Source organism: Sciurus carolinensis, chromosome 4 (genome assembly GCF_902686445.1).
Source record: "Sciurus carolinensis chromosome 4, mSciCar1.2, whole genome shotgun sequence".
In the NCBI taxonomy this organism is placed as follows: domain Eukaryota; kingdom Metazoa; phylum Chordata; class Mammalia; order Rodentia; family Sciuridae; genus Sciurus; species Sciurus carolinensis.
In genome coordinates this window covers 70,364,312-70,390,050 of record NC_062216.1, presented here as the reverse complement: position 1 = coordinate 70,390,050, position 25,739 = coordinate 70,364,312, and the positions used below count along the sequence as shown (strand labels likewise).

Sequence of the window (25,739 nt, the reverse complement as noted above, 5' to 3'; positions counted from 1 at the left end):
TGAGGACATCCACCCTCATCATTCATAAGAGGAATCAGGCTACTTGGCTTTGTGAATAGAGTGTTGATTTCTTAAAAACAAACCTTTATGCATTGAAAAACAACAATCTGAAGTATTGTACAATATAAGTGCTGTCTTGAATACAAATCACTGGAAAGGAACAGGACACAGGACCCTTCAGCAAGGGTCATACAATACGTGGTAAAATGTTTGTATTATTGGGGGAGGAGTTTTGGTCACTTTGTTCTGTGGAGGTGCTGGCCACCTCTGGTTCGACAACAGCCTCTGGCTTTCTGCTAGCTTCTGCTAGAGGAGGCAGCTGGACAATCTCAGTCGTGTGCTGGAGAGAGTCCTGATGATCATCTGAATTCTGAACATGCTTAGTGGCACCATCTTTTATTTTGTCTGCAGTCTTTTTGGTGATTTCATCTGCTAAAGGAAGAAGGCAGAAAGACTGTGTTCAAATGCAAATTACTTCATATTCTAACTTTCTGTTAGGCTGTAAATCACTTTTGGGAAATTGTGGTTATAATGCTATAAAAATAGTTCATTTGTAAAGCACATTCTAATGTGCCAGGCATCATTCTAAGCGCTTCACTGATTCACTTGATTTTTTCAGCAACACTACAGAATAAATGTTATTCTTATTTTCATAAATAGGCAAATGGGTATGCAGCATGGCTAAGTAAATTGCCCAAGAGCCAACACCTGGTAAGTGACAGAGCCAGAATTTAATCCCATGTTTTGGTACCAGTGGCTTGTACTTTACCTCTAAGCTATATTGCACATAAAAGATTTGCGTAATGCCAGAATTTGTCACTGGTAAAAATTCAAAAGGTAATTATAGGGCATAAAGAGGTGGACACAGTAAAAGAAAAGGGGAGAGGAAAAGGAATTGAGTATGGGAGAAAAATGGAAAATCCCTGATAAGAGGGGGGGAAATGTGGCTAAAACCCAAGTTTCTTCAAAGAGAAAAATTCTCAAAATAAGAAAGAGCAGAATATAGTAAGAATGTAAGAATGTCACAGCCAGAAAAGAGTTATTGAAGATTGAGTTCAGAGAAATTGACATGTAAATTCTCCAGAAGTACCTGTCTCCCTGAGCTATGGGAAGAGGACTGACTGGCTGAGGGCTGTACCTGTTTTGCTTGAGTGATGATACTCTTGAACCTTGTTCTTGCTTATCTCAGAGGGAAAAGATAAATTGGATTTCCTCAGGGTCTGGGGCCTAGGTCGTGGTTTGAAGTTCCGTGGTTCATGAATCCAAGCATGCTTGAGGGCCTGATCAGGGGTCATACGAAGAGAAGGTTCCCATCTGCACATCAACAAAACCTGGCATGGATTACTCTTTCATTTTCTTTTAATATTAAAATAACTTTAAGAACCCAATAAAGATACTTTTCAGTCAACTGTGTCATAATCTCAAAGATATTATCACAGAACAAAGATTACATCATATAATCTAAAAGTACCTGGAAACAACTATTAGAAACAATTTTTTAAAGAAAATTTGTATGTGAACTGGGGAATATATTAAGTTTTTTAAGTTTTCTGGATTTCTAGAAATTCCCTTATAAGAAATATTATTTAAAAGTCTTAACTGTTGGGATTTAGGATTATATAAGCTAAAAAGATACTTAATTTCAATTCCCAATATGTGGAATTTGGACCTCCAAAATATCATAAGGAAAATTATAGAATTTTAGAATATTAAGATTTATAAGGGGACTTGGATATAATTCAGGCAACCTAACACAGTAACCAAATACCTTTGACAGAATTTCCAGCACAAAATTATGCGGCCATTCTCAAGTAATATCAGTGACTTGGCATAAATCACAGATCTTCCTATTCCAGTTTTGAAAAACTCTCATTCTTTAAAAGTTCTTCATTTTTATTGGACCAAAATTGGTTCACTTCTCAGTGAATTTTACCCAGGTCCTAATTCTACCCGTTAGCATTAAATAATCATATATGTCAGAGTCCCTCAACTACCTGAAAACACATCACTACTATTAGTCACAGCTAATAGTTTCCACCATCTGACTATCTTCCAAGGTGGGAATTCTAGCTATTGTCCATCATGCTGGGAATGAATAGCTGCCAACTGCAGGGAGATGGTATGAACAGTCCAGACTCAAAGTCACAAGCAACTCAAGTTCCCAGTTCTTTGTCAAATGAACTGCTTCTTAAACTTCATCTCCCCTCTTCTGGACTTCTGTTCTGGAACCTGCCAATAAAACCTAGACACAAAGCTAGGTGTTTACTAGCCCTGTTGACTTAAGCTTAAAAAATTTAGTCTCTCACTCCATAAATTGCTGATTAGCAAATATATGGATTAGGGAGTAGAGACCCCATCAGCTTGACCACCTCTTACAAGTTTTGAGCAATTGATCTTTTACGCTAAAAAGGAAAATAATATTTTTCTTGGTGCTGAGCTGTGTTCAAGATGGTTGGGTTTCTGGGCAACTGACCTGTCTCAGTGGGCAGTTTGTGGCACTTGTTAAGGCATATTCCCTCTGGCTTCAGCATGAAGTTGGGGGACATAGTTGTAAAAATAGGGTACAGAATCCTCTATCTCGGTTATTCAGAGAAGTAAATAGTGTGACACTCCCCCAGATGAGAATATTTTTAGTGGTACCTGATGGTTTTCCCTCTAAGCTAGCACCTAAATTATAGAATGCACAAATGCCAAAGGAGTGTTTTGCTAAAATTACTCTACCCCACTGGAATAATGAGAGAATAATAATAAAGATATGGTCTTCTAAAAACAAACAACTGTAAAACTGATAGAGAAGGTACTTTAGAAATGCCCCCATTTTACAGAAAAGGAAACTGAGGCCCAGAGAGAAATGATAGCTCGTCAAATACCACTCAGCTAATACTTGCACTCAGTGGAGACAGACTTGCAAAACCTCTTTAATGGTAGTAAAATAGTAGCAATAGCCAGCGTTTTCCAAGCACCTTATAAACTGGACACTGTGTTGAGTGTTTCATGTGATGATTCCTTTTTCACTGTGACTTGACCAAAGTACAGAACCTAATTTTTAAGATTCAAAATATGCACATAGATTGTAAAAAGTTGTACATAATAAATGGTTTACAGCTCACCTGTCCTCCAGTTCCCTAATGCAAGAGGATTTGGGTACTGAATCCTAGGGGAATAGGCAGGGGCTCTGAACCTAGTGTATACTGGGTGTACAATTGTAATAGGCCCAGTAAAGAGGTTGGCTCGAGTTCAAGAAGCAGAAAACATTAGGATTTGCTTACAGTCTCACTGCCAGGCAGCTTGAGGTCAAGAAGATGCCAAATCCTAATCACACACTATAAAACAAATCACTCTTGGAGTCCAGCTTCACATCTGCAAAACAGAGCAGATATCTGCTCTGATCATGACACAGCAGGGGGAAAGCACTGTCTCTTGAGACAGACATAAAAGCAATTTGGAGTCTTCAAAACTCTACCATTGACATTTTTATAACTATCTCCCAATCTTAGACGTTCACTGGCAAACCCATGTGAAAGTACAGTAATTAAGAGGAAACCCAAAGGCAAAGACACCCCAACAAACTCACACCAAACACCTTCTGAGAAAGTCCAGGAAGCTGGTGTCATAGGTTTTCAGCACCACCGTGAGATCCTTGGAATCCGGGTATCTTTTTTTCCCCCTGTTGTTGGTTATAGTTTTAGGAAAACCTTTGGAATCTTTAGAGATACAATATTCTGTATTTAGTTCCAGGTGTAAATATTCGCTGGTCACATCACAGCTGTCCACTCAACCATACTGCTTTCTGAAGTGATCTTTGCAGCTCTTTTACTTTCTGCCTTCACATACCCACCCCAGCCCACCCATCCCCATACACACAAACACAATCTCAACCACTTTGAAATAGCCTCATGTAGACTATCCCATGAATACAATTAAAATTAAAAACAATTTTTCCTATTATTCAGTAGGTTCTAAACCTTTCACACCACTTTTCCCCAAATCAAACGATAGTTTAAATAGTTGAACATTAACAAAGGAAGATAATAATGATAATGATGATAATGATGGCAATGATAATAAATCTGAAGTCTCAAAATGCCTTTGAATAAAAAGGATATAGTCTCTTCTTATACTATCTGTGGCCTTGCCTCTTCCTCACTAGCCCAAGTGAGAATTTGGAACATCCACAGAGTATAACAAAGAAAGCTATCTTAGAAGAATGCTCTCAGGGCTCATTTACAAGTCATGCAAGCAAATCATCCGCATTACTCCTTTACAGTCATACCAAAATTTTGACCATAATTGGAATAATCACTTGGTTGGTTGCTGAAGACACAGCTTAGAATGGTAAGCGCTCACCAATGTATGATTTTTCATCCCTGAAAAGAAGCCCCAAATACAGCTCCCAAGGTTTCTGAGGATATTTTGTGTAATCCTTTGAAAGTAAGATCATTCGTCTTCACATTCAGATCCTTGTGTGCATGCTTTGAAAAGTTGACCACTTATGCTTATACTCTGTACGTCTGCACCTAAGTGGTGAATGTGTATATGCACATGCACGCAGTTTGCACAACTGAATTCTTATGGAATTCAGTGGAGTTCATGTAATGCACATTCTAGAGGGTGAAAAAGTTCTACTACTTTTGTAACCAATATAATTTTCAGGTCCTCCAAAAGACATCCACTCTTACTGAGTTACTAGGAAACTCCCATAAATGTGTACATGAGCATGTGTGTACATACACACATAGCTATTTATGTATTAATATGCATAAAATAACTGGGGGAATTATGTTGCTTTTTTTTACAGATGACCGCAGAAGAATCATGCTCACAGTTCTATAAATACCATAGCTCCTAAAGTCATATTTAAGTAATTGTTTTTCTCACCAAAGTCTTCCTCACCCCTCTGGGCCTCCCCACTATCTAATCATTCTCTCCATCTTCTTCCTGCTGCTGCCTGAGGCACCTACATGTCTCGCTATCCTTGAGGCAGTATCACTTTGCTGCTTTTGAGGAGCATTAACTAGGAGTGGCTAGGAGTTGAACTGTTTGCAGCCCAAACCTGAGAAAAGGAGAATCAAGAACTGAAGTGACCACAGCATTTGCCAAAGTCACCTTGTCAGAAGACTCATAAGGAACTTTTGTCAAAAATATAGAATCTTGGGTCCTGCTTCAAACTTATCATCTCATAGGTCTTAGAGAAGGATCATAGGAATTAGCATTTTTACCAAGTGCCCAAATGATTCTTGTAATTCGATAAGTTTGGGAAACACTGGAGAGGATGCTGCTCCCATCAATGGCCCTTCTTGCACAGGAAGTGAAACTGTGAATGTTGCTACCCAAACCCTATTGCCATCCTATAGCCTAGTGCTGATAGTAGAGATCAAGTACTCTGTGAAGGGGACATGCATATATGTCTTTGATATCTTCCTACCAGGATGTCCCTTCCTTCTAGTTCCTACCATAATACTATCTCAATGAGGTCAGTGTTAAAGTCTTAGAATGTGACTCCTCTCCAATGTCTTTGTCTAGCAGGAGGAAACATCAATATCCCCACTTTTCTTCCTCTAAGTCCTTCAGAAATCCAGAAGGTTGAATTATGTAAGTGGTGGGTGGGAAAAGTATGTGAGGTCAAAAGAACAGTCCCATTGCTCAATGTATATCAGCAAGTCAGTCAAAGCTTCTGCCTACCATCTAACAGCTCCGAAGAAAGGTGAGTATGTGGAAACCATTCTGTGGCAACTAGGACACACTCTTGCTCAGAGAGAAGGTCTTCAAAGCCCTATCCACAATTGAAAGATGATGGATTTTTTGTATTGTTCTTTATTTGTATAATTATTCCTCAGAATATATTTGAGAGATTCATTTTTTTTATTCATTATGGGGTGAAGTGAAGGAAAATAATAGAATGAAAGATGATGTTTTAAGATATTTAATCACTGGAAGGGCCTGGGACCTACTAAGAATGGATGACACTTCACCACTGAATGAAGTAGGACCACAGAACATCTCTGCTTGCTGAGCTTTAGCTTTCAGTTTGGGGATCATGGGGAGTCCATTGAGTACAGGGAAAAGGGTCAGAAATCCTATAGTTGTGATGTTTTACCAAATGATACAGAAGGAGACTACAGTATAAGCCCCACATAGCTGAACCAGTACACACTGGCCAGCATAAATGAAACAATTTTGCCTCAGTGACTCCTGCATGAGAATATTTTGACTGTCCTATTGATGGGGCAAGTTGTGGAGAAAAATTGTGTGATTTACCTATCCATTCTGTGGTCACTCTCAGTTGAAAATGAGAGTGGAAGGGCTAGGAAGCTTGTGGTGGCATAGCCTGCCTAAGCCTATGAACTAACCTGACAACAGTAGCTTGTCAAAAATGTCGTTCCAGATGGCAGGAAGGCCCTATCTGTAGAATCTTCTCTGCCCTATGTCTTATTTTGCTCCACTTTGATAACCTTAAGGCCAATATGGCCTTTTCTACCTGGGAACCCCTTAGCTTTATGTGGTTCTTCAGAGAGAATTTAGATCTGTGTCCTGGAAGGCCTACCTCAGTTGGAACCTTGTTGTTCCATCTAGTCACCTGGTACAGCACCACTCAGATAGAAAGGCAGAGGACCATAGAATTCAAGGTCTGGAAATTGTGATGAGAGGGGCAGCACAGGGTTACAGATCACACTGAATCCCCCAAATCAGACAGATGACCCAATCATAACCGACCAGCAATAACACATCTACACCAAAATTGTTCTGACAGCCCTTAATTACCCAATTTATGGCAGAGCTACAGTGAACCTGGAACAATAAGGGTCTTGGGGATTAGAAGAATTTGGGCAATAAAGAACAGTGTCCCATTAATGATAAAATATAGTAGTGAAATTTCCCACTACTCTTAGAAGGAAGTTTCTGCTCTGATTTTTTTCTATACAGTGCATGGTTTGAGAGTACAAATTGCTTAGGAAGGTAGGGAGAACTTCTAAGAGAAGATCATTACAATCTTTTGAGGTTCTAACACTTGCTGATAGATCTTCTGAGTGGGAACCTGGTCATTCTGCTCCAGTGCATTCATATTGCCAAGCCCCCCTTCCCATTGTGACTTCACCCTTCTTATCTCCAGCATGCCATCTGGGACCACTTTTCATTGCCTGTCAAGCTCCTAATCACATGCTGCCCTTTGGTATGGGACAAGGGAAAAGCAAAATATGAGATTTAGGGCTTGGGAAGTACCTTCAAGACTTGTGACACCTTGTTAGATGCAATGAGATAAAGAGTTAGACCTGAGAAACTTACCAAAGAATGTCTGTCTCCTGGAGGCTGTCTGAATGAAGCGGGCTGGCGGCAGACCCAGCACCTTCAACAAGCACAGTGTAGTTGGTTCACTCTTGGTGGAGTCACAGACTCAAAGACTGTTAAAAGCTAGGTAGTACTTTGTCCACATTTCACCTTTTATAAATAAGAACTTAAGGATATTAAGTGATGACATCAAGTCAGAAGCATGGCAAACCCAGAGTTCATGTCCCTTAACTCCTAATCCAGGGCTATCTCAATATCTTAAGATTCAACACTAGTCATGCTATTCTAAACAGACATCAGCATCAACAAGAGGCAGGCCACCTTAATAGCAGCCAGATCTCAATGTCAGTACATGCTGATCGCATTGAATTAGGAATAACATATCCCAGCATGCAACAATGGGAAGGGAGAGAGGGAAAGGAGATACAAATCACCAGAGGGCATATCTTGTAAGACAGACTCCTTCTTGGAAAGAAAAGTATAGACCTACTTATTCACTTTTTCTTACTGAACCTAGAGGGGTGCACAGATAGAGGAATTTATGGGTTGCCCTCAGCCGTGGGTTCCTGGTCATAATCAGTGCATGATTCTGCCTTCCTGCCTCTCAACCCTATAGAGGTCAAGGGGAAACTGAGTCAGCCCTGGGGCAGTGGAAAGCTCAACCCAGATGCTCCACTAACCTTGGGATTGGAAGCAGGAATGGTTCAGGGATCTTTCATAAAATCATTACCAACCTTCTAAGTCATTTAGTCTGAACCCCCTTCCGCATTTTCTAGTCCAGATCAAGGAAGTGACTTGCCAAAAAGTCAGAACCAGGACTAGACCCAACCAGGCCAGTGTTGATTCTACCACAGTTACCATTTCTACCTGTTTTCATCTAAATGATTTCAATATTTTATTATTAGTTTCAAACTTCAAATGAAATTATCTATGTTTAATACTTCTCAAGGGCATGTGTCTGATTAACTTTGAGACAATCTAGAAAATAGAAATTTAGCATTTGATTAGAGAGATTCACAGTCAAAATATGAATCTATTTACCAGGAAAATCCTAAAATGTGAATTTTTCAATTTTTTAGTTGTTTTCCTATTTTGTCTAATTTAGCTCTATAAGAAGACTTTATTAAAATAATAAGATATGATTACTAATCTTGTGAGGAGTCTTAGTAAAACCTTTTTATTGGGAAATAGTCCTCCCAGGTTAAAAGAGCAAAAGTCATTATTGAACACTACTTATTTTTTGTCAGATAATTTCCAATTATTTTTATCAACTGATAGGTTGATAAAAATAATTTCTGATGATAGATCACTATTCAGTTGTTACACAGAATGAGGCAACATAGCTAGAAGAGGTTTCCTTCTTGGGCTCACACCTATGGGGCCAATGTATTGGAATGGCATGGTCCTGAGCCTGTTCATTCCAGCAAGAAGTAATGTTCACATACAGGTATAAAAAATAATTGGAAAAAGAGAAAACTCAGTTCCATTCATTCTTCTAAGAGATATATACCCAATACAGTATGAAGTAAAAGTTCACATTTTATGCCTCATAATTATCCAAATTTATGCACTAGTTCTATTTTAGTGATCTCATGAGAAAGAAATTTCTACACATTTAGCTTATAATAAAAATTTAAGTTTTAGTGATTGATAAGATATTTCAAAATAAAACTATATTAAGTTAGAATAAAATTCTGTGTAGGAGGTAGAATAGAAAAAAGTTCCTTCAAGGAGGAAAAAGAACAAAGTTAAAGGTACAACTGTTAAAGAACTTGTGTACTTTTTTAGGTAGATTTTGGTGAGTATCTTTTATTTTAATTTTTTGGGATATAATTGAAAGATTGGTTTCACAGTTTTATTTTTTAAATGTCATAATTTACAATAAAGGTGAAATGTCATCTTTTGAAACTATTTAAATTTATAATAAAAATGTTAGATCTCAGCAATGTACAAGGGGTACATAACTTCAAAAATACTTTAACGGAAACTTTAACCAAAGGAAAAAAATTAAGATGCAGACCACTGCCCTAGATGAGTCTGATGCAGCCTGATGTCAGGACTGAAGCCATCCAGGGACATTAGCCCACGCAGGCCCTCCTCCTCACCTCCATGATGCAGGCCAGCTGCTCCACCTCATTCTCCCCAGGGAACAGAGGGCAACCGGTGTACAGCTCTGCCAAGATGCAGCCCAGGCTCCACATATCAATGGCCATATTGTAGGGGTGACCCAGAATCACCTCAGGGGATCGGTAGAACCGACTTTGGATATAGGTGTATACTGTTAGAGCAAAAATAGAGAAATCTGGTATAAGAAAGATCGCTTCCTCTCCAGAGGCCCCTCTCCAAGATACCTTGGCAGCTGAGGATGGCTGATAATTTAGACTCCCCATCCCCATCTTCTTACCTTTTTGGGCTCTGCAGAAAAGGTAAAAGTACAACTGGCCAACACTTATGAGTCAAATTACCTCTCCAACAAAACATCATCAAATCCTCACAGCAACCTGATTATAATGAAGGTATATTATCCCCACTTTATTGATAAGGAACTTCAAAAATAGGCATTGTTCTGAGCAAGTTAATTTTAAGTCAGACAAGCTTTTAAAGAAGCAAACCATAAAACTAATATAGACTAAATTTTCAAATTGTCAGATGAACTTTGGGGATATAACTTCTGATAGTATTGTGATTTGGCTCTGGGGGAAGCATATCAGAATTGTAGAAAATGCAAAATTTAAAGTCAATGTATATTCAATATATTATGTACATTTATTATATAATGAAGTATTAAAAGAAAAGCTCAGAAAATGAGGGTAGAAAGAAGATTATATTATATTATATAGATTTTACAGTTCAGGAACCTAAAGCCAGAGAAATGGAACATTTTGATTATATCTATGTTGTGATTACCTGGATAGGGGGAATCCAAAGAAATGGGATATTTTGATTATATCTATGTTGTGATTACCTGTAATCACTTCTTCTTCTTTGCTTTTTAGTTGTTGATGGACCTTTATTTTATTCATTTATTTATATGCAGGGCTGAGAATCGAACCCAGTGCTTCACACATGCTAGGCAAGTGCTCTACCACTGAACCACAAATCACTTCTTTATTGTCTAAATTAGTTATAAGAATGTAATAATTTGGCAACTTAAAATAAATGTTTGATAAAAATGACTTTTACGCCCTGCCTCTTCCAAAATGAATTTGAAAACTATGCCAAGTTTATATACACAGGGTTCTGTAAAAGATGAATTTAATGGCACCTGTGTGGTGCTGAACATGTGCTAGGCACTATTCCAAGTGCTTTATGTAGATGAATTCTTTCAATTCTTATAAAAGCCCTATGAAGCAGGTATTATTTTGTCTCCACTTTAACGATGAGAAAACTGAGGCATATAGAGGTTAAATGAATTGTCAATATCATTCAACTTTCAGTGAACAGAGCTGGGATTTGAAACCAGGAAGTCTAATTCCAGTATCCATACTCCAAACTGCCTCATGGTTAAAGATAAAAGGAAAGTCAGGGGAAATATAAAGGAGGAAGTAACTGTCAGAAAGCCAGATAAAGTAATGGCAAACTCAGTTCTGAGCATCCTACAGCCCAAGATAAATAGTAGTTAATAGGTTACACAGTTGCCAATATCTGAAGAGAATAAACATACAAGTTCTTTATAGGGAACATTGTTTTCTAGATGGAGTTCTTATAGCATCCACATAGAAAAATATATGAAGGACATTGGTTCTCCAAAGTGGCTCTGGAGACTATTTGGGAATACCTATCTACTAGTCCTTTCTTCAACCTCAGAAGGTTCACTCTGATACCAGGAAGACTGGTCCCCAAGTCTCTTTGTGTGTGTGCTCTTAATACAACCTATGTATCTTTCTAATCATTCTACCTATTTTATTTTAATTTATTTTATTTTATTTTTATTTTGTCTTTCTGTCTCTTACATTATACATAAGCAACCCAGGAGAGGTGTTGTTCAGGTTTTGGTTTTGGTACCCAAACCATCAAATGACAAATAGCAGAAAATAGACATTAGTAGGATGGTACCATGTTTTCAACATCAAACTTGACAGAAGCCAAGTCATTTGAACTTAAATCAAGTCTGGTAAAGGTTAATGCAATTGTGCTCCAGGGCTACTTACTGCACTGCAGTTTGAAAAAAGTACAAAGCCTAGAGAATCTAGGACAGTGAATTCTAAAGATTAGAATAGTTATTTTCTAAAGTGCAGTCTCCTGGGTGCTCTTCAGAAATTTAGTAGAGTGAGGCCCTGGAAATTATAATTTTTCAGAGCCCCAAGGTGATTCTGATAAACATCTAGTTAGTTTTATAACTCCATGCTTATTGCTAACTTCATGTCCACAGAATATAAGAGCTTAAAGAGCCTCTATGGTATTTGAATCTAATTTCTCATTTTATGAATGAGGAAAACAGACTCAGAGAAGTGAAGTACCTTGCTCAAAATCATACTGGCAACCATTATGGTTGATCCTAGACTGGAACTCAGGTAGTCTTCTGTGTAAAGGGAGAGAAAATGCAATGGGAAAATTCAGACAGTGAGGAACTTACCTTTCTGGTGCTCATAACAACTGGATCCAAAGTCAATGACTTTAACAGAGATTTGGCCCTTTTGGTACAGCACTATATTCTCCTAGCACAAAGAAAAAAAAAGATATGTCAAGCTTATAAAAATTAATGTGACCCAAGGCACTCCACTTAAATGTTCACCCCTACAGGGCCCAGTTTTAATCTGACCACCTTCAAACTCCCCCTCTGGCATCTTCTCCATATTCCATCTCCTCCTGCTTTGATTTCGCATTCACTTTTCGTGTACATCTTCTTTGGATTCATTACTCACTGTTTTGCATGTATTTTCCCCTGTATTGATTATGTAATTCCTGAAGATTGTGGGTTTATTTATACCTTCTTGAACATCTGGTTCTGTGTCTTGCTGGCCTTACAAATGCCACAGAATTTTTTAATGCTAACATTAAATGCCCCTGCAGACCTACTGCTATGACAGTAAGGAGCATAAATAAGTAAGTAAGTAAGTAAGTAAACAAATAAATAAATAAATAAGTAACAATTTGGGGTTTGTTTTTCTCACACTGACTTTGGGGAAACCATGAAACCTGGTGTTTCAGATGAGTCACAAATGACAAGGTGGAACTTCTGGGCTCTCTTTCAGTATGAGAGTGTACTGGCTGAGGTTGGAAGATTAAAGTCCTAATTGTGCCTCAAGGATCTCCCCGTCAGATGAATTGATCACTGAATACATAACATGGCACATATAACGTAGCAGGTCTTGTCTGAGGCCTCTGGCACCACAACCTAAAAGTCCAAATTTAACCCACAGTATCTTTTCTAAAGAATGTTTGTGTTATACAAGAAAGATAATTAGTAGAAACCTTAAAAGAATTTCTAGTGTGTCTGTAGCCTAACAGAAAGGCTCCTGCACTAGATGGAGCTGGCCCTTTGTTATGTTAAAAGCCCAAAGGCTCCTGTGTTGAGGACTTGATCATCAGTCTACTGTACTGTGGGGAGGTGAAAGGTCCTTTAAGAGCCAGAACTAGTTGGAGGAAGTTAGGTCATTGGGGGTGTACCTTTGAAGGGGATATTGGGACCCCTCTTTCTCTTTGGTTCCCAGCTGCAGAGGTAAGAGCTTTATTCCACTATGGACTCCTTAACACCATGTTCTGCCTTATCACAGGCCTAAAAACAATGAAGTCATCCAACCATGGAGTGAAACCTCTGAAACTGTGAGCCAAAATAAACCTTTCCTCCTTTTTTTTTTTTTTTTTTTTTTTTTTAATTTATTTATTTTTTTTTACGTTTACATAGGGTAATGATGTTTATTATATTTTTCCCCTCCCCCCCACCCCTCCCACCCCTCCCACCCCTCTTTTCCCTCTACACAGCCCTTCTTTCCTTCATTCTTACTGCTCTCCTTAGCCTAACTCTAAACCTAACCCTAAACCTAATGCTAGCCCCTCCCACCCCCCATTATATGTCCTCATCCGCTTATCAGCGAGATCATTTGTCCTTTAGTTTTTTGAGATTGGCTTATCTCACTTAGCATGATATTCTCCAATTTCGACCATTTGCCTACAAATGCCATAATTTTATCATTCTTCATTGCGGAGTAATATTCCATTGTATAAATATGCCACAGTTTCTTTATCCATTCATCAACTGAAGGGCATCTAGGTTGGTTCCACAATCTGGCTATGGTGAATTGAGCAGCAATGAACATTGATGTGGCTGTATCTCTGTAGTATGCTGATTTTAAGTCCTTTGGGTATAGGCCAAGGAGTGGGATAGCTGGGTCAAATGGTGTTTCCATTCCAAGCTTTCTGAGGAATCTCCACACTGCTTTCCAGAGTGGTTGCACTAATTTGCAACCCCACCAGCAATGTATGAGTGTTCCTTTTTCACCACATCCTCGCCAACACCTATTGTTGCTTGTATTCTTGATAATCGCCATTCTAATTGGGGTGAGATGAAATCTTAGGGTGGTTTTGATTTGCATTTCCCTTATTACTAGGGATGTTGAACATTTTTTCATATATCTGGTGATTACTTGTACATCTTCTTCTGTGAAGTGTCTGTTCATTTCCTTAGCCCATTTGTTGATTGGATTATTTGTATTCTTCGTGTAGAGTTTTTTGAGTTCTTTATAGATTCTGGAAATTAGCGCTCTATCTGAGGTATGGTTGGCAAAGATATTCTCCCACTCTGTAGGCTCTCTCTTCACATTTCTGATAGTTTCCTTTGCTGAGAGAAAGCTTTTTAGTTTGAATCTATCCCAGTTGTTTATTCTTGCTTTTATTTCTTGTGCTATGGGAGTCCTGTTAAGGAAATCTGATCCTGAGCCAACAAGTTGAAGATTTGGACCTACTTTTTCTTCTATAAGATGCAGGGTCTCTGGTCTGATTCCGAGGTCCTTGATCCATTTTGAGTTGAGTTTTGTGTAGGGTGAGAGATAGGGGTTTAGTTTCATTCTATTGCATATAGTTTTCCAGTTTTCCCAGCACCATTTGTTGAAGAGGCTATCTTTTCTCCATTGCATATTGTTGGAACCTTTGTCTAGTATGAGAAAATTGTATTTATTTGGGTTTGTGTCCATGTCCTCTATTCTGTACCATTGATCTACCTGTCTATTTTGGTCCTTTCCTCCTTATAAGGAGTTTATCTCAGGTATTTTGTCACAGGGACCAAAAACTGACTAACATACCCTCTTGTCTCCGTTTTTGGTAGAAAGAAGTCCAAGGAAGGGATATATGCAATGAGCTGTCAGAGTTCATTCATACCAACCAGGAAGTTCATATGAATAATCCCCCAATTCTTGAATCAACACTCACAAAATACCCTGCTGGTTGTGTGTATAGTTTCCAGAAGGATGCATATATTTGGTGTATTTGATCTATTTGTCAAGGAAATCTGTTACCTGATATTTTAGCCACTAAGTGTCTTATGAATTTTCTTGGTGAAAGTCACTTCCAATGACCATGGGCATTGTGACTCTTTGGAGCTGCAAAGCTAAGGTAGGAACTTGGATGTGGAAAACAAAACAATGTTCCCCCATCTTGTGAGACTCCAATCAGCCATGAGAAAACAACTCTATCTTTACAATCATCCCCAATTTATGCCACAGTTTAGAAAGTTACTGTTTAAAAAATTTAATCATTTTTGTGGGTGCAGAAAAGGGAGTAAGGAAAAGTTAAGGGATATTTACCTTGTGAGGGTCAGGTTGTTTTTGGAACCAGCTCCTCACCTTTTGTCCTTAGTTACCTCTCTGTATTACTTCTTCACATTTGCAATCATTGGCTCATTTAACAAGCATTTATTTATTGCCTTCCATTACTCTTACAGGTACCATGTGAGGTCCTGGGGACATGACAAGAGTCCTGACCTTGGGAGAGCTTGCAGTCCAGTGGGAGATACAGAACAAAGCAATCAGTGCAACTGTAGAGCTAAGTATGCAATACTAGCATGACAAGTAAGAAGGGCACAGCCACTGGAGGAGAGAAAGAGGTCTGAGTTGTGCCATACCCAGCAACACACTGTGGATCTCTAAGGACTTAGTAGAGTAGAATAGTAGAATAGTCCTTCTGCCTGAATGACACCTGCCTCTGCAGAGCAGACAAGGGAAATCTCTAGAACCCAGGGAAAATTCTTAAGAACTATAAGTGACTAACGATTGAAAGGGCAAAGTGGTTCAACCCAGACCCCAGGACTACTTGTAGCACATCTTTATACTCAAGACAACCACTACCCATCCCTACCACTTCTGTAAGAAATCCCTCAGACTCTCCTGTTCCTAACTACCTCAAGTACACTACAACTCTCTTAGTCCCTTCCAATATCTGCGCCTAAGTCTTTCTGCATCTCACTTAGCCACTAAGCAGGGACTTTTAGGCTGCCACTCTGGAAGCCCTGGCCATGCTGCCTGCCCCAACAACCACTAAGGAGTGGTAAGAACCCGCTCGTCTAGCAGGACAGAGGTTATACTCACAGGCTTGAGATCACAGTGGATGATTTTCTCTACATAAAGCATTTGCAGGCACTTCAAAACGGAGAGGGTAAAGCGCCGAACTATCGATAGACTGAAACCTTGAAAGCTATTGTTCTTCATCAACTCGTACAAGTTGATTCTGAGAAAGACAGAAAAAGTAATGAGTATAAAAATTATCTAAGTTTGAACCTACAAGCAATTATGTGTCATCTGGATCCCTTCCAGAAGGAGGCAAAACTCAGACCAGGAGCAGGGTTTTTCTTTCTGATAAGCTGGGCCTTCTCACTGACTCAGGATAGACCCAGATTGGCACTCAACCATCTGGATTCTTGGATATGCCCTGATTTCTTATGCGACGAGGTCACGTAAGTACTTTGTTATATGTTTGGGTTCCGAGATTGGGTCAAATTTCTACAATAGTCGTAGTTCTTCAGATCCTTGGAAGGACACTGGAAACCCACTAGTCACTCAACCAATTAATTCCTGCCCTGACCTAACAAGGCTGTCTAAATATTGCAGGTTCCTGACAAGTATGGGGAAAGGGGGTCGGCTGATGAGAGCTAAGACAAATGAGGGACTGCTACTCTATCAAAGACAAATGTGGCTGCTTGGTCCCATCTTTGGCCTTGCTGTAATGAAGGTTGGCTCTTGCCAGATAATCCTCAGTTCTCCAGAGTAGCAGAATTCTAAAATATTACATAAAAGCATATTGAATTATATGAACTATGCTAACTTACAAGTCTTGGAAACTAACGCCAAGTTTTTAACAAAGAAAAACCTGTTTGTAAGTTGCCAGTTTGTGACCTCTGTGTGAACTGTGAGATGAAGATAGGAAGGAAAGAGAAGGACCTAGAAATGACTCTGCATCAACCTCTGGGAGACTCTTCCTATTCTCCCATTTCTAAGATTATCTAATCCTGGTGGTATTCAGAAAGCCATTCATTCTTGAGGGAAGTGAGAATTGGCTCTGGTGCCATCCTGACCTGTGACCCTGGGCAACTCCCAACCTAACTGGGCTTAGTATTCTCCCTCCACACAACATCTTTCTTGACCTCACAGAGCCCTTTTTAAGTACAATGAAGTCCTAACTGCACTGTGATTAAAGGTCAAGAAAAGTAGCCCAGACTGTCTGTTTTGCTCCTCAGAAGATAATTTACCTTTGCACATTGTAGGGCAGACGACATCATGTAATTACAAGAGACAGCGACGGAGTGCCCACACTCCTTCTCAATCAAATTTAGCCAGTTCCTAGAACCTCACCATCGGTGATAGTGTCATGGAAGCACCACGTACTAACTCAGGGAATCCAGTAACACAAGTCTTCTAAGGACTCACTCCTGCTTTTTCTCCTTTGTTAAATATCTTCTGGGTTTCTGGGTTTATTTAAAGTGCATCATACTGATTTCTCAGAGGAAAGAATAATCAAACTAGTATGCTTTTACAATTAGAATGTTTTTTCAGTTCTAATATTCACCCAGATGATTCCAATCTATTTAAATCAAGATTCTGCTCTCTTACCCAAAATATCTGCTCTTGTCCTTCTTTACTCAGAATCAAAGTCCTTTTCCCACTCTGAGCATCCCAGCTTCCTGTTCTTTTAGGTTTCAACCTCTGCACCCATTAGAGTTGGGAAGCCAGTGTGTGGGATATGCCCTGATTTCTTATGTTTAAAAACCAGTCCTTTTAAACATGTTTCAGTTTAGCTCTTGAGGGCAGAGGCCTTGTTTTGGTTTTTCCATCTACTTGGTACTCAGTACTCAGTACCAGGGAAGCACAACATGGGTATGCTGGCAGGTGACAGGTTTACTGAGGAAAGGGATGAGACCTCAGTTTTGGGTCCCATTCTCCTCACTCCTGGACCTTCTAGATAACTATGCTGCTGCTATATCTACATCAGTCACTAGATATTCATATCCAGAAAAATCTAGTTTTCTGATCTCAAAGTTTTTCTTCTGTCACTTACGCAACTTTTCCAAAGAAAATGAATCAAAAAGATAAAGCACTGACCCCAAGAGTTCAAAGGTGATGCAGAGATGATTGCGGAAGTAGAAGAAATCCTTCATGTGTACCACATTGTAGCTGTTGTCTTTATCCTTCCTTCTGAGGGCTTCCAAGATCCTTAGCTCCACCAAGGCCTGGTGGTGAAATCTGAGGTGATTGGGGAGTGGCAGGTAGGGTGAGGAATGAGGACAGAAACACAGGTGTCATGTCATGCTGTAGCAGTTAACCCATGTTCTCAGCCCCTCCCACAACCCCAACAAAAATGTCTAACATGGCGGAAAGCACTAACAAGTCCACTCTCTTTCTTCCTTTTTGCCCCTTCATGGACTCAGACATGAAGAGAGAGAGAAATAGGAAAAGGAAAGTGAAGAGAAATATAAGAGGAAGAGGCAGAGTCAGAAAGGTTTGGCGTCCTGAAGAAGCTAAGAAGCCAAGCAGTCCATCTTCTATGGCCTATGTCATCCATTGAGCCACACCTCTTTTTGTTCCTGATGATTTTCAGGGCCACCAACTCATTGTTTTTATGATCCAAGCACTTGGCCACCTGTCCAAAGGACCCTTTTCCGATCATCTCCAGAACCTCATAGCGGTAGGCAATGTGGTCATGCAGGACCTGCAGAAGCCAGACCAGTGGTGAGGAAAAGAGCCAGACCCTAGGACCTTTGGATCCCCATCCCTAGATCATGGGTCAGTACTTGGAGGGGGTGGTTCTGAACTCCCACCCTTCTTCCTGCTATTGTAATGTTTAGGTGACTGAGTGAATCCAAGACCACAATGTGGCACCAGGGGCAGTTCCACAGGCTCCACCCAGGTCTTTGGAAATGTTGGGTGCTAATCCCAGCCCTCTAGTCTCCTGCATGTCTTTCTTAGGACCTACAAAGTAAGGGGGCTAGACAAAAATTGAAAGTCCCTTCTATTTTGGACATTTCAATTCTTCAAATTGAGCATTAGCTCCAGTTTGTGGGGGTTCCATATCTGCCCCTTCCATCAATCAGAGAAGTCTTTATGTCTACTTTTCCCCTTCCTGACCAGATTTGGTCCTCTTTAGACTTATTCATATTTAGTCCTCTTCCAAAGTTAGCAGGATCTTTCTTGGTGGGAGCAATATTTCCTAAAAGCCAGAGTCACCCATGACTATCCTTGTGCTAGAAACCAGGAAACAAGTGTTCAGTTAAAACTACAGGAAATTTTCCATTAAAGGCTTTAGCTAGGTGACTTCAAATAAGGCACTTATGTACTCTGAGCTTGAGTGACCTCATTTGTGAAGATGAACATGAGAATCTGGATAAGATAATCTCTAAGGACCCTCAGGCTCTGTGATCTCTGCTTTCTAGAGTTGCAATCATGAGATTGAAAGAGGTGAAGGATAAGTGTGTACAAGATGTCAGGTTGGTTTGTGACTGTATGTGTGAAGATGAAGACTGTTCACAAAGAATAATCAAGACTATAAATTTGCGCATGTAAAACTGTTTACTGACACATGGGAGAGGGTTAGTTTGATTGTAAAGGTCTATCATGAAAATAGGACAGCATCTGCACAGATGTTGACCTAAAAGTACATATATATTTTTCAAGGTTTTATGCTTACCTTCATCTTGCCACCAGTTTGGCTGCATTATAATTACTTGCTTACATATCAACTTTGGCATTGATGGTGCTTACTTGACTCATTTATGATGGTTCCCTTTATATTTTCAGAGTTTAATAGATGCCCAAGCTTATGACAAGTGCTCAATAAATTATTATACAATTAACATTTGTTGTCAGAATAAATGTGAAAATGTACCTGTCATTTATTTAGGAATTGGGTTGTACACATCTTTTATTTGTGTGTGTACTAGAACGAAATAGGGATAAAGATTTGGAGCTTATGGAAAATGTACATTACCCCTCTGTCCCCACCAAAACTCTACTTCTCTAAGAATTGAGACTGAGGAACTGAGTTCTTGTGAATTCACATAAAAGTATTACTGACAACCCTAGGAAATTTCCTAAAGACTCCAGGTTCAGGTAGGACAGAACAAAGGAAGGAGCAAGGAGGGAGGGGTTGAGGACATGTGATTGATTTGAAGATAATGTTTATATTGAAGATTCTTAACCAAGTACTCATTAATCCCCCAAAACATTGCACATGCACAGCTTGATTTTTCTGGAATGGGCACCAAAAGGGATCCTTGACCTAACATTGTTGAAAACCAGGGCTCTAGATGAAGACTGTGTGATAAAATCACATCCTTGCTTCTTGAAGAGTTATCTAAGGACCTGTGATATGGGCTTTACCAAGATGCTTTTCAGAAATGCAAAACCTCAGGTCCCACCCCAGGCCTGCTGGATACAAATCTGCACTTTAACAAGAATTCAAAGTGATTTATGTGCACAGCAAAACTTGAGACACATGGTATTAAGAAAATCTGTCTCTTCTACGAAGCCATCGTAGATTCATATCTTAAAACTAAGTTGTGAAGAAATGTTCAGAAAAGTCCAGACAGCTCACAGCCTGGTGGACTAAGTGTCACTCATGCAGCCAACTTAGGAAGAGAGGATCACTGTCCAGCTTTCACCCTCAGGTTGGGAAGAGGCATTACCCTGGGATCTCCAGAGGCACAGTCAGAACAGGAGGAGTCACTGTGATCAATTTTTGGAAAATGGAATGTAGAGAAGCACTGTGCACCAGGGACTACAGTGACAAAAATTATTCTTGTCTGTGGAGGGAATGACATCTGCTATAAAACAGAAAAGTGTCCATGAATGGGCCTGTGTGAAGGAGACAAAAAAGGGGATATAGAGGCTACCGCATCTTACTCCAGACTGATCTTTTCCAAGAGAATAGCCTGTGGGAGTTCACTCAGGATGCAAACTTGTTATCCCAAATACCCTTCAAGAAAATCACCATTCTGTTAGAAGATTTTGCATACTAAATTGCATGTTTAAACACGGTATTTATTTGGTTTAGCACCTATTAACATCCTTTGGAATGCCTAGTTCCTGATATCTCAGCTCAAAGCATTATAAAATATCCCCTTTCATTTTCCTTTCCATACTCTCTATTGTGCCCAAGCCACCTGAGGTCACTGTGAACCCCTCCCTCATCACCTTCAGATAGGAGCCATGTTCATCATCAAAACTTGTTTTGCTGAATTTCTCAGGAGCCACATTGAGTTTCTCAGCATCAAGTCCCAGGAACCACAGCTCTGTGTAGCCCAAGATTTCACTTTGCTCATAAGGAGACAGCTGACTCTTAAAACTCTTTAGGGCTTCTATGTGAAAAAAACAGGACAATTGTCAGTTAAGTTGAGACAACAAGGGGATTTACCCAAGGTGCAGAAGATGTGATGTCTTTTCTAGTTCACGAGACTTTTCCTCAAATAGGTGGTTTCCTAGAGATCATGAACACAGAATATTACCAGGTGGAAATGTAGCAAGGATAAATGCCAAGGTTTTGTAACTATTTCAAAAAATTCAAGAGGAAAGTACAAACAGGAAAAGAGAGAATTTAGTGCCCAAAGAGCTTTGAGTTGCTGCAGAATAGGTAATAATAATAATAATAATTATTATTATTATCATTATAATAAATACTTTAAAAATAATAAATCCAGAAGTAGAGTCCATAACAACAATAGTATATCATTTAAGGTGATATTTACCCAAGTTCATGTGGAATCAGGTCACACAAATAGTCTATTTTGAGAGGGTTTGAAAACTGCAAGTTTTCAGGACCAGGCAGGTGACATAAATGAAGCCTTAAAAGTCCAGCAGTTACTCCCGCTCCAGCCTACAGGGGAGCCAGCGAAAACCTCAATCACTAAGGGAATGCTTGTCAGTGCCTCTCTAAACAACATGGGACAGATCAATGAGGGGTGAAGGGAAGAGAGGTGGAGAGTGAGATTCACACTTGAATAAAATGGAGAGTACTCAGAGACAAGAAACCTGGAGCAGGGGAGGAGGAACCATGTTACCTGACAAACTGCTAAAAAGTTGAACTGTGAGGAAAAAGAAAAAAAAAAAAAAAGACACAGGTCACATGACCACTGCCTTCATACCCCTGGAGAGCAGTTATGTCAAAGTTAAATAAGGTATGTTCCTTGCTCGAAGGACAGGGAAGAATCAGGACCCAAGATAGAAGGAGGCAGATACCATCTCTCTGAAGACATAATGAACTCAGAACTGAAATCATCTCCTCGCAGGGGGGTCACTCCTGGGATCATTTAAGAAGAAAGGACAACAATTTCAATTTCATCACTATGGCAGAAGAGTTGTGAGCAATGGACAGTGTTGGCATATACCAGGTGCTCAGTGGACTTTGGTTCTCTTCCTTTGAATCCTAAGAGGTCATGAAATCTCTGAACCTCGTGAGGAGTGTGTGTGATCTTTCAGATCTCACAACAGGCAGTTACACAGGCTTAATGTGGCAGGCTTCATGGGGGCAGCTGTCCTCCCACACCAGACTGGGTGCACAGCCCAAACTTGTAGTCTGACCAGAGCTGCTGCTGAGGGCTGAGCTGCCCTGGTAAGTGACTCTCTAATACACAGGAGCCTGTCTAACCAGGAGCCCCCACTCAGAGTCCATCGGCCCCAGCTGAGGCCTGCCTCAAGCACCTCTGCCAAGACCCCTTTGTCAAGAGAAAGGAGGAGCAGTCAGGGCACTTTACTCTGACTAGTATTCTGTACTTCTCCACCCCTAGCTCTTCACGCCTCACTTTCCCCTTTTCCCCTGACAGGAGCCTTTTGTCTGGGCTCCCCAGGCAGTGAGACAGTGCCCTCTGTCTGCACTAATGCATCTGACCCTTACTTGGCACAGTTCCAAGGTAGGTAAGCGAACAGCACGATGCTGGTACTTACTCTTACCCAGCCTCTTGATCATACTGTTTCAGTGAGAGGGTAAACCTACCCTACTTCTTTCATTTTGATCAGTTGACTACTCCAACATAGGTCAGCTAAGCCCTCTCCAGCTCAGCTCAGCTCTTGACACTGACCACCCACAACCACCCACTACCCTACACTGCTACTGCCCACCCCACCAGTGTCATACCTGCTGCTGTCAGAGGCACCTTGTGCTTCCTTGGTAATTTCTCCTCTAACTTGGGATTCTGAGTTTTAATGCTGGAGCGGAAAGGTGTTTCTGAAGCCTTGTATTCAGAGGTCAGCACACGATTGTGCGTTTGAGTTTCCTGTCCGGGGAAAGAAATTTGCAATAAAGGACTACTTCAACTTCCTGTGGGGGGCATAAACTGTTTATCTGTCCCCAAACACTCACATCCAGACAGGATTTTTCCTGCCTTTCTAGGGAGAAAGCAGTAGTTAAGGGACAGTAGGTTTTCTCAACCTTTCTCCCAAAGGAAGTATCTGTCTAATTCTCATATATCATACCCCGGGGGGCATGCATATTAGAGTATACAGTTGACAACTCCAGGGGTGTGTCACTGTAGAAAGAGATGAGAATAGTTCTTACCATTGCTCTTGAGGAGCCCAGTTCCTAACTAGATGAAGTAACTTGCTTCAGCGCATGTAAACTTGAATTTATATATGTATGACACCTTTTTAACTTATCACTTTCCTACATATTATCTCATTGGGTCCTCACACAAAATAGCAGATGACATGGAAGGAAAACAATATTTTGTTTTCTTCTACCATTTATACACAAAAACTTTATTTTTCCTTTCCTCAGTGAATCACCCTGACAACTCCAAAAGGATCCACTTTATAGATAAGAAAAAGTTTTACCCAAGTTCATATTGAGTACAAAGAGTGAGAAAGGACTTGAACCCAGCTCTTTAGCTGATACTCCTTTACCTTACCTTCCTGAATTTTTCTACATGTGTGATGGGCTGACAGATCTGACTCCATGAGAATGTTATAGGCCAGACTCTAAGGGAAATGACTAAGCAGACTCCATTTTGCTCTGAGACTCCATGTTATGCAGGAAATAAGCTTCTCTCTGGGAACACCTGCTTCTGTGCCCATCATCAGTTACTTGATGTGACATGTTTAATAATATACAATGGCGACTCCTATGTAGTAAAGAATTGCTCTCTTTTGATTCCTATTGCTCCTAAGCAATGTACCATGTGAACAGTGATTGTGTGGATGTTAGTAACCATTCTTTAGTTTGTACCTAGGTAAGGGTCATTTTGACCCACTTCCCCCTCTGTCGATGATCTCATGATGTTAATGTGTAATTTTGAATCATAGCAACAGACACTTATGATTGATGTGATTTTTGGTATAAAAAACCCTACAACCCTGTGGTTGGGGTTATTCTCCCAATAGCCATTTTTTGGGGCATTGGGTGAGACAGTCAGCTGGCCGGCTTAATAAAGACTCTCAAATTTGGACTTCTCAGTGGTGATTGGTCTGTTCTTAAGTTGCGCCCCATAACACATGTGGTTCTGAACTGAAGCTAGGTCTTTCACCTGTAGCTTAGGGGCATGTCCACTGCCCTGTACTCACCCGGGACAGAACAGGTGGCTTCAGCAGAATTTTGTTACTGATGCGTGGGAGGTTGAGCATGTTCTTCTTCCCCTGGGCATCCACAAAAGGGAGGGAAGTAATGCTGGTGTTTGTACTCTACAAAAGGAAAAATGGGATAAAGTATAGAAACCTCAGGTAAGAAAATGTCTCCAAAAGTCATTTCTTCTAGCCTCCTCCCCACAACAAGGATGAGCCTAACCCAGATTCTTGGAAGAAAAAAAAAGTAGATCCAGGAGCAGAGTAATCCAGCAGATAGGTTCTGGGATTGACTCCCCCACTCTACCACTCACTAGCTGTAGACACTGAACATGTCACATTGATTCTTTCTCTCAGCCTGAATTATTTCATCACTATCAAAAATGGGACCTACCTCATAAGACTTTGGGGAAACTATGTAGAGTATTCCACAAGTGCTAGCCATTATTATTCTCATTCCAATATCTTACCATTCAAACATGGGGAAGGCCTTTCTACTATACAATGTAAATCTTTCTTGGTGCAACATACACTCCCATTTCCTCTATGGCTACTTTACCTTCTCACTTGGATCCCTGCCTTCCTACTTGATTGATTGATTGGGAAAGAGATAGTCTAACTATCAACAAATACCTGTATTTAAACTTATGTGGAGAGACCTATCCCTTCTATCTACTGCCCTTGTCCTTTCCTAAAGTCACTAACCAACACTTCCTACCTTAGGCAAAAATCGGGTCATTCTGAGGTTCTTGATCTTAGAGGGCGGCTTCTGGACTTGAACCAAAGGTTTACTCTCAACCTGAGTCAAGTAGAAGAAAAGTGTAATAGGGCTTGACATGGCTTCATCCCAAGTCGCCTGGACATGTATTTCCTTACAATAAGCAAGACATACTTGGAGCCAGCTTTCCTGACCCCAAGTTAGGAAGAGTTCAGAGAAACTCGTAGAAGAACTCAGTGAATGCATGAATGAATTACTACCCACAAATAATCTTTCTGGAAGTGCTAATGATGGATCCACTTGTCTTGTGATTTTCATACCTTAAAAAATCAGTATAATGCTTTCTTCCAACACAACCTTAACCAGCATCCTTGTCACATGGGAAGGAATAAAAGCTGAGCTGATGTTGTCTTGCTCTTTAGGAAAGAAAATGCTCTTAGCCTTGCCCAGAACTCAAAATGCCCAAAGGTGCCTTAGTGGAACCTGTCAGAGTACAGGTGCCCAGCCTGAACACCTGTGATCTCATCAGAAAAGACTTCACATCTAGAAAGGGGTGGAGAGGAAAAGACCACACTCTTAGAACAACTTGTCCCAACGGTGGTAAGCACACCATGGAGGTATATGACATAATTCTGTGTAGTATGCAGATAGACAATCACCTAGTGGCTATGCATTTATTTTGCTACCCATTTGACAAACTATAACTGATACATTAAGCATGTAATTTTATGGTTGTTATTACTTAGGATGAAATTAAAACTAAA

At 40.1% G+C, this 25,739-nt stretch overlaps 1 protein-coding gene across 2 annotated transcripts in view; it reads right to left on the bottom strand.

Moving 5' to 3' along the window:
* Positions 1–187: 187 nt before the first annotated feature.
* The window catches only part of Dyrk4 (dual specificity tyrosine phosphorylation regulated kinase 4), a 48,002-nt gene continuing 22,450 nt past the window's right edge, over positions 188–25,739 (bottom strand). The window contains exons 3-15 of one of the 2 annotated variants that reach the window (XM_047551315.1): positions 24,976–25,056; positions 24,261–24,377; positions 22,840–22,978; positions 20,904–21,067; positions 18,287–18,423; positions 17,817–17,957; positions 15,810–15,948; positions 11,864–11,945; positions 9,393–9,565; positions 7,285–7,345; positions 3,575–3,704; positions 1,139–1,314; positions 188–432 (exon numbers count right to left, since the gene is read on the bottom strand). In XM_047551315.1, coding sequence (XP_047407271.1) covers positions 188–432; positions 1,139–1,314; positions 3,575–3,704; positions 7,285–7,345; positions 9,393–9,565; positions 11,864–11,945; positions 15,810–15,948; positions 17,817–17,957; positions 18,287–18,423; positions 20,904–21,067; positions 22,840–22,978; positions 24,261–24,377; positions 24,976–25,056 — 1,785 coding nt within the window. The remainder of the gene's footprint in view (positions 433–1,138; positions 1,315–3,574; positions 3,705–7,284; positions 7,346–9,392; positions 9,566–11,863; positions 11,946–15,809; positions 15,949–17,816; positions 17,958–18,286; positions 18,424–20,903; positions 21,068–22,839; positions 22,979–24,260; positions 24,378–24,975; positions 25,057–25,739) is intronic. The other variant, XM_047551317.1, reaches the window with a different exon arrangement.